The sequence below is a fragment of the Sapajus apella genome, unplaced genomic scaffold (assembly GCF_009761245.1).
Source record: "Sapajus apella isolate SASKATOON/1434 unplaced genomic scaffold, GSC_monkey_1.0 scaffold72, whole genome shotgun sequence".
NCBI classification, from domain to species: domain Eukaryota; kingdom Metazoa; phylum Chordata; class Mammalia; order Primates; family Cebidae; genus Sapajus; species Sapajus apella.
Genome location: NW_022437012.1, coordinates 2,559,596 through 2,573,521, shown reverse-complemented (window position 1 = coordinate 2,573,521; position 13,926 = coordinate 2,559,596). Strand labels below are relative to the sequence as shown.

General features: G+C 44.0%; 1 protein-coding gene across 1 annotated transcript in view; it reads left to right on the top strand.

Annotated features, from left to right (window-relative positions):
- Nucleotides 1–13,926, top strand: part of MARCO (macrophage receptor with collagenous structure) — a 41,344-nt gene that overhangs the window by 5,491 nt on the left and 21,927 nt on the right. The window contains exons 2-4 of the mRNA XM_032250654.1: nt 9,368–9,469; nt 10,321–10,545; nt 11,666–11,701. Coding sequence (XP_032106545.1) covers nt 9,368–9,469; nt 10,321–10,545; nt 11,666–11,701 — 363 coding nt within the window. The remainder of the gene's footprint in view (nt 1–9,367; nt 9,470–10,320; nt 10,546–11,665; nt 11,702–13,926) is intronic.

The window sequence follows — 13,926 nt, the reverse complement described above, 5'->3', positions numbered from 1 at the left end:
GACTATCCCTCCACCAATACCACAGTATTCTGATTACTACAGTATTATTGCAAGCCTTAATACCAGGTAGACTTATTCCTCAAATTTTAGCCTTCTTTTCAAAATTCCTTTAGCTATTCTAGGGATTTTGCCTTTCCATATAAATTTAAGTGTCAGCTTGCCTATACTTACAAAAAAAACTTGCTGAAATTTTAATAGAAATTGTGTTACAACTATACATAAATGTAGAGAGAATTGACATCTTTATTATATGCAGACTTACAAACTATGCATGTCTCTCCATTTACTTAGGTCTTTGATTCGTTTAACTAAATTTTTTTTAATTTAGCATACAGATCTTGTACATATGTCATTAGATTTATATCTAAATATTTCATTTTCTTTGGTGTAATTGTCAATTCTCTTATGCTTTTAATTTAGTTTCCATTTATTGTTAGGATATAGAAATGTTGTTGATTTTTATGTGTTGACATTGTGTCTTACAACTTTGCGAATTTATTTATTCATTGTAAAAGTGTTTTGGAAGCAGTGGGGAATCATGATGGATGGGAAGCATGACTAGTTTTCAGCTCTGGACAGAGCAGCATGCAGAGGCTTACATTGTGAATTTTAGCTCCATATCTACTTCAAGAACAAACCAGCAATCCCGAGAGGATCCACAGGCCCTCTGAAGGAAGCGAACCACTCCAGTAGGACCCAGTAGACAACCCAAATACTGTGAGTGCCCTAGCCATGGAAGTGGGAAAGGGAGACCCTTGTCTCCCGAACACACACCCACACTGGAGAAGCTGAAGGTGTGTTTGCAGGAGAAGTTTCCGACTTTACCTGAAGCTGAATAAAGTTAGAGAGATGAGCTAAGTGAAATACAGGGGTAGGAGCAGCAACAGAAAATCCCCAGAAGCTTGCTGGATCCCCAAGCAGCCCCTTCCTGCCTAACACCACAGGGATCCACAGGTAGATGGCCAGAGGAGCAGGGGATAAAACTCCACAGGGAGAAGGAGTTCTCTAGCATCCTGGCAACAACTCAGGGGAGGGTGTGAATTCAGCTTGCACACTTCACAGGCAGAGGAAGAATGAAAACTCTTTTCTTTTGCAGCTGGGAGGTAGAAAGCCTCAGGAAACTTTTCAAGCCTATCTCACCCTCTGCCTGGAAACAGACTTGGAGCTGTTGGGAGTGGGGGGCACAATGGGAGACAGGCCCTTTGGTTTGTGTGGGAGCTGATGGTCCTTCTCTACTACCCTGGTAGCAGAAGACAAAGGACACAAGATCTTGGGAGTTCTAGGACCCCTCCCACCACCAGTTTCCCACCACACTACTACAGCTGATGTTTTCTAGAAAGCACCACCTCCTAGCAGGCCAGCCAGCACAAAAATAGAGCATTAAACCACCAAATCTAAGGACCCTCATGGAGTCCACAGCACATCCACCACCTTCACTGGAACAGTATCCAGGGCTGAGAGACCCATAAGCAGTTCACATCACAGGAGTTTGTGCAGACAAGCCTCAATACCAGCCCAGAGCTGGGAAGACTCACTGAGTGGCTAGACCCAGAAGAGAGACAAAAATTACTGCAGTTCAACTCATGGGAAGCCACATCCACAGGAAAAGGGAGAGAATATTACATCAAGGGAACACCCATGGGATAAACATTCTAAACAACAACCTTCAGCCCTAGGCTTCCCTCTGACAGAACCTACCCAAATGAGAAGAAATCAGAAAACCAACCCTGGTAATTTGACAAAACAAGGCTCAGCAACACCCCGCCCCCGGAAATCACACTATCGATCCAAGCCAAGAATAAATCCCCAATTTCCCCAAAAAAGAATTCAGGAGGTTAGTTAATAAGCTAATCAGGGAGGGACCAGAGAAAGGCGAAGCCCGATGCAAGGAAAACCGAAAAATAATACACGAGTGAAAAGAGAAATATTCAAGGAAATAGATAGCTCAAAGAAAAAACAACAAAAAATTCAGGAAACTTTGGACACACTTTTAGAAATGTGAAATGCTCTGGAAAGTCTCAGCAATAGAATTGAACAAGTAGAAGAAAGAAGCTCAGAGCTCAAAGACAAAGTCTTTGAATTAACTCAATCCAACAAAGAAAAAATAATAAGAAAATATGAACAAACTCTCCAAGAAGTCTGAGATTATGTTAAACAGCCAAAATTAAGAATAATCGGTGTTCCTGAGGAAGAAGACAATTCTAAAAGCTTGGAAGACATACTTGGGGGAATAATCAAGGAAAACTTCCCCAGCCTTGCTAGAGACACACACATGGAAGTATAAGAAGCACAAAGAATGCCTGGGAAATTCATCACAAAAAGATCTTCTCCTAGACACCTTGTCATTAGGTTATCCAAAGTTAAGATGAAGGAAAGAGTCTTAAGAGCTGTGAGACAGAAGCACCAGATAACCTATAAAGTAAAACCTATCAGATTAACAGCAGATGTCTCAGCAGAAACCCTACAAGCTAGAAGGGATTGGGGTCCTATCTTCTACCTCTTCAAACAAAACAATTGTCAGCCAAGAATTTTGTATCCAGCAAAACTAAGCATTATATATGAAGGAAAGACACAGTCATTTTCAAACAAATGCTGAGACAATTCACCATTACCAAGCCACCATTATAAGAACTGCTAAAAGGAGCTCTAAATCTTGAAACAAATCCTGGAAACACATCAAAATAGAACTTTTTTAAAGCATAAATCACACAGGACCTATAAAACAAAAATACAAGTTAAAAAGCCAAAAAAAACAAAGTACACAGATAACAGAACGCATGGTGAATGCAATGATACCTCACATTTCGATACTAACATTGAATGTAAATGGCCTAAATGTTCCACTTAAAAGATACAGAACTGCAGAATGGACTATCTTTGGTTTTTATATTAGGGTCATTCTGACCTCATAAAATGAGTTAGAAAGAGTTTATTTCTCTTCTATAAGAGGTTGTATAAAATTGGTGCTAATTCTTCTTTAAATGTTTATTAGGATGTGCTGGTTAAACTATCTGGGCCTGAATATTTCGTTTCTTGGAGGTTTTAAATTAAAATTTAGATTTATTTAATGATTATAGATATTCAGATTATCTATTTCACCCTGACTGAGTTTTGGTAGTTTGTGGCTTTTCAGAAACTGGCCCATTTCCTTTAAATTGAGCATAAAGTTAATAATAGTATTTTCTTATTTTCTTTTAATGGCTCCAAGATCTGCAGTAATAGCACCTGTTACATTTCTGATATTGGCTATCTGTGTCTTCTTTCATTTTTGTTTTTGTCAGTCTTGCTGGAGGTTTGTCAATTTTATTGATTTTGTTCAAAGAGCTAGCACTTGTTTCATTGATTTTTTTCTGTCTTCCTATTTTAAATTTTATTTATTTATATTCTTATTTTTATTATTTCCTTTTACTAGGTGATTAGGATTTATTTTGCTCTTTTCTATTTTCTTAAGGAAGAAACTTAGTGTGTTGATTGGAGGCCTTTTTTATTTATAAGCAGTTTGTGCTATAATTTTTCTGTTCAGAGCTGCTTTTGTTTCTATCCCATAAATTTTAAAATGTTGTATTTTCATTTCCATTCATATTTATTTTTAAATTTTTTGAGACTTTCTTAATGATCCATGCACCATATAGAAGTACTTTTTTAAATGTTCCAAATGTTTGGAGATTTTTCTGTTGCCTATCCGTTGTTGATTTTTACTTTCGTTGTATTATTGGTAAATAGCATATTCTGTATAATTTAATTGTTTCATTTTGTTGAAATTTGTTTTATGACTTAGATATGGTCTATTTTGGTGAATATTCCATGTGTCTTTGAAAATGATGTACATTCTGCTGTTGCTACCTGGAGTATTCTATGTGTTCATTAGATACTATCAATCAGTCATGGTAGTGTTTAGTTCTTCTGTAACTTTGCAGAGTTACCATCAATTTCTGAAAGTGGGTGTTAAAGTCCCAATTATAATTATTATTGTCTATTTTCATTTTCAGTTAAATTAGTTTTTGCTTCATGTATTTTGAAGTTCTGTTGTTTTGATTTCTTATTTATAGCACATAGTTGGATTAAGTTTTTAATATAGTTTGACAATACCTGTCCTCTATTTAGACCATTTATACTGAAAGTAATTATTGATATGTCAAGGCCTAAATTGGCCATCTTATTGTTTTTGCTTTTTCTTTGTTTTCCATTCATGTATTTCTCTTTTCTTGCCTTCCTGTGGATTATCTGAACAATTTTTAGAATTGCATTTTGATTTATTTATAGTGTTTTTGATTGAATAGTTTTCTTAATGGTTTCTCTATGTTTTGCAATATATATGCAGAACTTATCACAACCGGAGTATTGCAATATGTATACAGATCATATCAACGTTTTACCAATTTGAGTCAAATGTAGAAATCTTACTTTCATTTATGTCTTTTAGCCTTCTCCACTTTTTAAATATAATTGTTGCTATTTTCATTCCATTCACTGAACACCACATCAGGCAGTATAATTTTTGTGTTAAAATCAAATGTGATTTTTAAAACTCATGAGAAGGATGGTGTAGTAGATATCCCTATTTTTACTTGTTTTATCAGTCTCTGTCTTTTTTGAAATTCTAGTCTACTATATCATTTCCTTTCTATTTGGGGGACTTCCTCCACTCATTCTTTAAAGTTAGTTCTGCCAGCAAAATATTCTTTTCATTTCTCTTCCTCTGAGAGTGTCTTTATTTCTTGTCCAGTCCTGAAGTGTATTTTTATTGGCAGTTGAATTCCTGGTTGACAATTCTTTTCTTTCAGCCACAAAATAAGCTGCGCCACTTACATCTGGTCTCCATAGTTTCCAGTGAGAAATTTTCTGTCATTCAAATGGTATTCCTGACCAGGTGCAGTGGCTCACTATAATCCCAGCACTTTATGAGGCTGAGGTGGCGGATCTCTTGAGGTCAGTAGTTTGAGACCAGCCTGGCTAACATAGTGAAACCTGTCTCTACTAAAAATATAAAAATTAGCCAGGCGTAGTGGTGTGCACCTGTAATCACAGCTATTTGGGAGGCTGAGGCATGAGAATTGAGGCATCTCCTTGAACTCAGGAGATGAAGGTTGAAGTGAGCAGAGATCATGCCACTGGACTCCAGCCAGGTGACAGAGTGAGACTCCAACTTAAAAAAAAAAAAAATTGCTATTCCTTCGTAAGTAATGTGCGATTTTTTTCTTTTTCTTTAGATGTTTAATTTTCTATGCCTTTTTATGTTTTCAATTTTTAAATTATGATGTGTCTTGATATGAATTTATTTGAGTTTGCCGTGTTTGGGATTTTCACAGTTTCTTGATCTGTAGGTTTATATCTTCCACAAAATTTGGGAATTTTTTAGCCATTATTTCTTTTCATGTTTTTTAAGCCTCACACTTTTCTAGTACTTCAATGATACGAATGCTAGGTGTTTCGTTGCTGGCCCACAGGTCTCTGAGGCTCTGTTCATGTTTGTTTTCGTTTTGTTTTTTCCTCGGCTGATTTTCTCTGTTTTTCAGATGAGTAATTTCTATTGTTATATTATTGAGTTACCTGATTCTTTACTCTGTCACATGCATTACACTATTCAGCCCATCTCCTGAGTCTTTCTTCTTTAATTGGTCATTTTTAGTTCTATAGTTTCCATTTGGTTATTTTTTATATGTTATACTTTTTTGACGAGCTTTTAAAACATCTGTTTGAAGAGTATTTGTAATTGCTTATAAAGGCACTTTTATTACAGTAGCTTTAAAATTCTTGTGGAATAGTTTAAACATCGGTGTCATCCCAATGCTGGCATCTCTTGATTGTCACCTCTCATCTGAGTAGTGATTTTCTCTGTTCTCGGTATGACAGGTAATTTTCCATTGTATAATGCATGTTTTGTACAGTATGGTAGGAGATTCTGGGTCCTATTTAAAACTTATATTTTAGTAGACAGTCACAAAGTCATACAGTTGAGGTTTATTATGTAGATTCTGGTCTACTTTTGTGGGCTGTAGTACAATGACTATTTAGTTTTCAGAGCCTTGTCAATGTTTTTCTGGTCCACTTTGTTTACCTGGTGCAATTAATGTTCTTGCTGGTCCCCTGCTGGTCCCGCCTGCAGGGGGAAAAGGCACTTTCCAGTACTGCCTGGTGCTACCAGGTAGGAAGTGAGATACATCAGGCCCACAGGGAAGACATCACTTCTCTGGGTCTGCTCACCAGGCAGCCCAGTGCTAGGGTAAGGTGGGGACTCCTGCTCGATGTCCACTAGTGCTATAGCGTGGGAGGACACCCTACCAGCACTTTCTGCTACCCCAGGAGGTGGCAGACCTGGAAAGACTAGAATTTGTGTGCAGGGTTTTTTTCTTCATTGGGATCTTTTACAGACTTGAAACATTATTTTTATTTCCCTCTGGAACCATGTTTTCATTGTGAGCCAGACAATAGAGCTGTCAAATTTTTGAAACTTGCTTTCCTAAAATCCTTGCCCCTATTCACCATGGTTTACTCCAGGGAAGCCCATTCTTATTTACTAGAGGCTGTTTTTACCCTCTCATGTCAAGCAGTTCTTCCTCTTTGGTCAAACCTGATCCAGAATAGATGTTTTCTTTATAGTTTCTTCTACTGTCTAAGATATGAAATGAACAGTGTAGAGGCTAAAGACTTCATCAGACCCTCCATTTGTGCAGAGTGGGTTAGATAGGCCTACAGGCTTCATGTTCCCAGTTTCTAAGATACTTTGCCTCTATGCCAGGTGGTAGCTCTGAATTTAAACAGCATTCTGGGCCTGGATGGCTATCCATGAACTATTCTCACGGTATTACCGAAACTCATTTTTTTCTCATTGTATCCTTACTCTCATGCCTTCCACCATGCTCTGACCACATGGTTTTAAAATATCTGTATTTTCCATGCTTGCTCCCACCTCCGACCTCTGTAATACCTGTGTCTCTGAAGCACAGTTCGCCTTTCCATTCCCATGATGTTATGTTTTATAAAATGTAGTGCTGTCCCAAAACAGTGCTGTCCATGACACTGTATTTACCAATTTGCCATCCACCACTTTGTGTTAAATGTGAGGCTCCCCTTGTGTGACACCCATCTTCATCATGATGGTTGCATGAATACCCGAAGCCCTGAGTTGGATTCTTGAGGTCCTTTCAACACTCCAAACTCTGCACATGTTCAGCACCGAAACTTCTGCAGCCACTCATTCATTCGTCTATTCAGTCATCGTCTTCACAGCATATTGTGTGCCAGATACCATGTTGGTGCTGGAATACAGCTCAAAAAGGTTCCAGGCCATTTTAGAGAGACAGAGACATAAACAGACACAATCCAGGGTGATCAGTGCTCTGGCAGAGAGAAACAGAGTGATGTGGGAGAGCCAGGGGAGGGCAGGTTCCACCCAGCCCAGAGGAGCCAGAGGAGGTATCCTGAAGCAGGAAGGGCTCTACTGAACTTCCAAGGGTGAGCAGAAATTAGTCTTATGAAAGGGAAGGAAGAGAGCCAATATTCAGAGAACATGCATCTCTCCAAGTCAGGAGGATGCAACCATTTGTCATCTGGCCTAGCCATTGGTCAGGATCCGTGTGGAGGTGTGACATGGAAACTCAGCCACAGGAGAGCTGGCCAGAGGGGCTTCAGGTGCCAGGTTGGGAGCAGTGAGCCATCACTGAAGGGCTAACAGCAGGAAGTGACTTGGCCAGGTTGTGGGTTGTGGGGCTCACTCAAGCTGCTATGTGAGCCTGAATTTTGTGGGGCGGGGTATGGAGGAGAAGGGGCACTCCATGCTAAACTGAGTATGATCAAGTACCACTAGCTAAACAAGCAACCTACCAACAAAACCATTTCTCTCTGTGCTGCCAGAGCTACCCCTAGATCATTGTTCATCTGGGTAATTCTCAAGCAGGGGTCCCCGCTGTGCAGGGATTGAAAGGAGCATCAGCAGGGTAAACACAGGAGCTGCAGGGGATAGGAGAGGATCTGGGGTTTAAGTGGATCTGTCACATTAGTCAACTGAAAACCCACCTGCCCCTATCACAAAAGCAAACATGGTTGGGCACACATCCCCTAGGGCTGCTTAATTATAATCTCTTTCCCTTTCAGATGTGCACTTGGGGTCCATTTCAGCTGGATCTTTCCTAGGGGCAGTGGTCAGTGCAGGCTAGTGAGGCAAGCTTAGGCCTTGGAGTTAGACCAACCTGGGTTCACATGCCTACCATGTCACCTGTCACCTTAACTTTTTAACCCCAGCTCTCTCCTCTGTAAAGGAGTGTGACCATGCCTACCTTGCAGGATTGCTGCAATGGCTGGAGATGATGTTGGTAAATACCTGGTATGGAATAGGTGCTCATTTAACGTGAGCATAGGAAACTGCAGGGCCTTCTGCAGTCTGTGGTCCTCCCTTTAATACCCATAAACAAGCCAGAGTAACAGCTGATGAGAGACTAGAGTCAGGACTTCCAGGCAAGAATTACTACATCCTCTTTTGTAATGTCGCAAACTGAAAATAGCTCATCAAAAGGGAAATGGTAGCCTGAACTGTGGCTTTTGTCTCTAAGGAATATTGGGCAGCTAATCTTTCTCTCCAAAGAAAACTAGGAAAATATCCATGAAAATCTTTCACTGTGAAAAGCAATATGTGGTATTTTGTGTACTATGATATCACTGATAAGATTAAAAGAAAAAAGTCTGTCTCAGACTATATGGGTTTATAGAATTTCTGGGCAGGAGGGATGGAGGAAGACCACACCCTGGAATGCTAATAGAGCGTATCTCATTGGGTTAGGACATTTGGGGGTTGAGGGATGATTATTACCCTTGTCATGCCCTGTACATTATTTGATAAAATATATCAACCATGTTTTACTTTTATAATTTAAAAATCTAAAGAAAAAAAAATAAGACCTAGACATGAATTCCAGATCTGCTTCTTATAACCTACTAAGTTATTCAATTTCTCCAAGCCTCACTACTTGTTTGCTAAATGCGAACAACCCTCCTTTTCCCAGAGTTTTGGAATTTGAACACATCAATTCATAATTCATTCCACAAACACAGATTGAGAACCCAGCAGGGCCAGGCACCATGCTGGGGCTTCAATGGTGAACAAAGTTGATCTAACACCTCTTCCAGCAAATGATATATGGCACAGATTTTTATTTGCCCAGCCACACAGATGAGTGACCAACAGTGGGAATTTTTGCTTTGTGGCAAGAAGGAGGATCGGGGGCTGATTTGGGGGTATGAGCTTTTGGTGTCTTTCCCAGCTGACCTCACAGGATGCCCCCTGCTCACATGGAGTAGGGCCCGGAGGAGGCGGGGACTCCCTGTGCTGTGCTCTCTGCAGCTGCAGCCTTCTGCCTGGCTTGTGTTTCAGATCCAAAGCCCAAGAGGAGAAATGGGGTGAACTTCTGTCTGGCTGTGGTGGTCATCTACCTCATCCTGCTCACCGTGGGTGCCGGGCTGCTGGTGGTCCAAGGTAAGGCAGGCTTGGTCATGTGTAGTCCCTCCTGTGGGGGAGGGGGTGACCCACCAGGGCCCCTCTTATGAAGGGCTCAGGGTGAGTGGAGAGCCTTGGGCCACTGCTCCCATCTGCTGGGAGAGAGTCTCAGCCCCTGGTAGCCACAGTGGTGGGAGGAGCGAAGAGGCAGTGTATGTTGTGTGTATGTGTCCATGAGAGAGGGAGAGAGAGACCCTGAGAATGCACTAGTGAGCCTGTGTGTGTCTAAGCAGTGAAAGACGCAATGATTTCACACAGGGTATGCCACACGCATCTGACATCAAAGAGTCCCAGTCTCTGAGTGGGAAGGGCTTTGCTGATCCAAGTCCATTTGATCATGATTTGACTTTTGAAGTATTCCCAGTCTTAAGGTTAAAGTCATGAGGTAATTCCGTGAGCAGACACTGAAGTTACTCAGGAACACTGAATGCACAGTTGTCATAAGCACGTCATGTATGTATTAAGATCACACACCAATGCAGCTTGCACATATTTAGGTCAGACCAGCATGTTAGCTGTCATGCATCCACGCCCGGAGCATGCAGGAAGGTCTTAACTGCTTGAAGGTTGGAGATTGATAGTGGATGCAGTACGCACAGATTTAGGCCATGCAGAAATGTTTTGTGGATGTGCCATGTCATGCCTGAGTGTGGAGCACACATGGTCAAGATGCAGAAAAGGCTCTGGGCTCACACTAGGTCCTGACAGCACACGGACTTTGTGTGTACGAATTCAGGGCCCCCTAGAAGTTATGCACATATGACACAAGGATGTCAGGGATATGCTTAAATGCCTCAATCCCTAAAAGAAGGCTGTGGGGTGGGGTCTAGTTCTGAATCTGCAGGAGCGGCTCTGGGTCCTAGAGATGTATTTTTCCAATGACACTCTGGCCGTTGAGGACAGCCCATCCTTCTCCTTGCTGCAGTCAACACGCCCTGGAGAACACCTGGCTCAGCGTGCATCAAGGCTGGAAGTCCTGCAGGCCCAGCTCACCTGGGTCCGTGTCAGCCACAAGCACTTGCTACAGCGGGTAGACAACTTCACTCAGAACCCAGGTTTGGCCTCCTCCCCTCTGGGTTGGGACTTCTCAACAGAGGTCTGGGAGACAGCGGGATCAGGAACCAGGAAACTGAGGGCCCTGTCTAAGCAAAGTGTGACCTCCAAGAGCCAGGGACTTAGAGCAACCACCTTAATGCCAAGTCTGAACCCAAAGTCCCCAGATAGATCCAGAATGTCTAAGAGGGAGGTAAGACACAGAGCCTGGGGCGGTTCCCTGGATGACTCCCCCACAGCTGACTTACCCTGATGTGAGGCTGGGAGGAGAGCAACTGAAGGCACCAAACTAGTCCAGACAATGTGGGGACTTTGGAGGGAGGAGAATAGCCGGACCTGCTGGGGGACACACGGTTGCAGGCAGGAGAAAACTGAGCCAAAGGGGAACACCCCAGGGTGCTCTTTCCCTCGGTGCTCTTAGGGCCTTGCAGCTGCACCCTCTCCTCTCTCAGGCTGCCCCAAAATGGAAAGAGCTTCGCCCTCAGACAGTTTGGGCAAAAGCGGCTGCTAGGTGTGGTCCAACTGTTGTAGGGTTTACCCTGTGACACAGAGCTCCATACCCAGCGGGGTTCCTGCTCTGGGCCTTGTGTGAGCTAAGGCTTGGGAGGGTGGTCCCATGACTGAGTCATGTGACCAAGGGATACGCCCAGCACAGGACCCAGGAGGCAAATCCTGGGAGCAAAGTTGAAGGCTGAGTGGGGGTGTGAGGGGGGTCAGTAGCTGTGGCCAGATGGGTGGAGTCCAGGCTCAGATACTCAGACACCATGGGAGTTTCACTTCCTTCCTTGAAATGCGAAGAAGCTCATTTTGACCAACACCAGGGGGTTCTACCTCCTCAGGCTGGTTTGAAGCAACCTTCTTTCCCCACCTCCAAGGCTCCCAGGGATCTACAGGTCTCAGAGTGCAGTCCACTGGTTATAGCAAAGCATCTGGCTCTTTCCAAGGACTCTTTCCCGAAAAGCAGCCAGGTGTTTGGCCCCTGTTGTCCAAACCCCCGCAGTCTGATGGGAGCCTCACATGGGAGGACTCAGCCTCCCGCTGCAGAGCCTGGGCACTCTCTGCTGGGGCTAGAGCCAAGAGTGCCACACAGCTCAGCTGCAGCTCACTCTCCTTCCCTTGCAGGGATGTTCGGAATCAAAGGTGAACGAGGTGCCCCAGGTAGGTTCACTGCCACTCACACCCACCCTACTCTTTCCCCAAAACCTCCCCAAAAGGGCCCCTTGGCCAGTGTCAGTCTGGGTCTGGACATCTGACCCCAGCGTACCTTCCCCTATCCCCACAGCCTTCCTTTGTCTTGAGCTGGGTCTCCTCTCTGTTCCCTGACCTTGATTGGACTACCAGCCCCTGGGCTCTCATCCCCCTCCTTATATGAAGTGGCTTCCTCTCCCCACCCCTCCCACCCAAGTCTAGCCACCTTCCCAAGCCAGGCCAGGTGGCATCCCAGCTGCCAGGGCAGCCTTCTGCCCTGGTCTCCCATAAGCACTCCCTCCAGGTGACTCTTACCTGCCACATACACAGCACTTCCCACCAGAGGTGCTGGGCTCATTTCCACGGCATCTGAATCCTCTCTCCTGCAGGGCAGTAATGATGCGAGGCAGGTGTCACAGAGGCACGGGCTGTGCGGTCAGGCCAGCCTGAGTTCTAATCCTGGGTCTGGGGCTCACTGGCTGTGTGACTCTGGGTCAGTTGCTTAAGTTTTCTGGAACCTCAGCCATTCACCTGTCTAGAAAGTAGTGGAGATAATCTGACTCGCCTCATGGAGTTGCTGTAGCACTCAAGTGGGATGCTATGCAAAAAATGTCTGACAGTGGCATGTGCTCCCTGAGGACAAGGCTGTGGCTTGTTTGCCTTTTCTTCCCTCCTCAACCCACATGTGTGTTGTGCTGCACACATGTTTCACTCACACCCCTGTTCCATCTCTTCAGCCGAGTGGTTGAAATTTCCTCCTGAGGATAATATATATGCCATCCTTGGGACAGAATCCTTTGGTCTCATCATATTTCAAGGATGGCCCAAATCACACCATTGGCCAGGGAGGGTTTTGAGGCAGCCTTGCAAAGTGATGGAATCAGGGACTTGGGAGACTTGTGGACCTACGGAAACCCTGGATCTGCCCCTGCAAACTGGGTGGCACTGAGCAAATCACGTTTCTGAGTTCTGTGTCCTCCCCTATAAGATGGGGATACTGGTGGGACCTCCTAGGATTGGTGTCAGGATAGAACAATAAATGCAAACCTCTTAGTCCAGTGTCGAGCAGGTACTTGATGCTGTTCTTTTCGTTATTGTTATGACAATTATCTGCTGTTATTATAGTTGTTATTCTGTTTGTTCTTGAGAAGACTAAATGCTAGCGCTAGGAGAGCCTTCAGCCTGATGAATGTGGCTCCTCTCCTTCAAGGAGGGGCAGTTTCAACAATTTTAATTGCTTTTGCTGACAGAATCAATGCTAAGCCTCTTCTCATCCACCCTAGGCACAGTGCTGCCCACTGCATTCCAGAGCACAGAACATGGTCTCCCTCTGGGCTCTCTCTGTATGAATATAGTTGTATGTACATAGAGAAGATCTCTCTCTCCCCATGTCTCTCTCTCTCTCTGTATGAATATAGTTGTATGTATATACAGAAAATCTCCTACTCTCTCTCACCATGTCTCTCTCTGAATATAGATGTATGTATGTACAGAAAATCTCCAACTCTTTCTCTCCATGTCTCTTCCTCTCTCTGTATGAGTATAGATGTATGTACATAAAAAAAAATCTCCAACTCTCTCTCCATGTCCCTCTCAGTCTCTCTCTGCCTCTGACTTCTGTCTGTCTCTCTCTGTCTCTTCCCGCTTTTTCTTCTTGTGCCCAGAAACCAGAGGCCGGAAACTTCTTCCAGTGCCTGGGGCTACAGAAGTCTCGGCTCCTCCTCAGGGACCACCTGCGTCTCCAGATTCCCTGCCCATCGCCCTTTCCCACCCAGGAAGGCTGTGTTCTCTCCCCTTCCCCATGGCTTGCTTTGCCTGATCAGGGCTCCCCAGAGGCCCCTTTGCTGAAAAGCCCCCGGAGACAAATAGGTGGGCAGGGGAGGAGAGCTGGGTGTGGAACCCAGAAGTCATGGTCTTGTTGGAGGCAGCCCGCCTGTGGAACTGATCTCCCACGAAGGCTGCTTGGAACACAGTCAGGGGAACCGCTCCTTAGCCAAGCTTCAGGGAAGGGGATTGCAAAACCCACCTGCATCTCTGTTTCCCTCCCCTATCCACCCTGGACTTCTTTCCTTCCTCCCAAGAAGCATTTATTGAATGTTCCGTAAGGATGAGAAACCTCCATAGGCACTGGGGATCCAGACATGAAGAAGACAGACAAGGCCATGCCCTCATGGCCTTCCTGTTTAGGAGGCAAC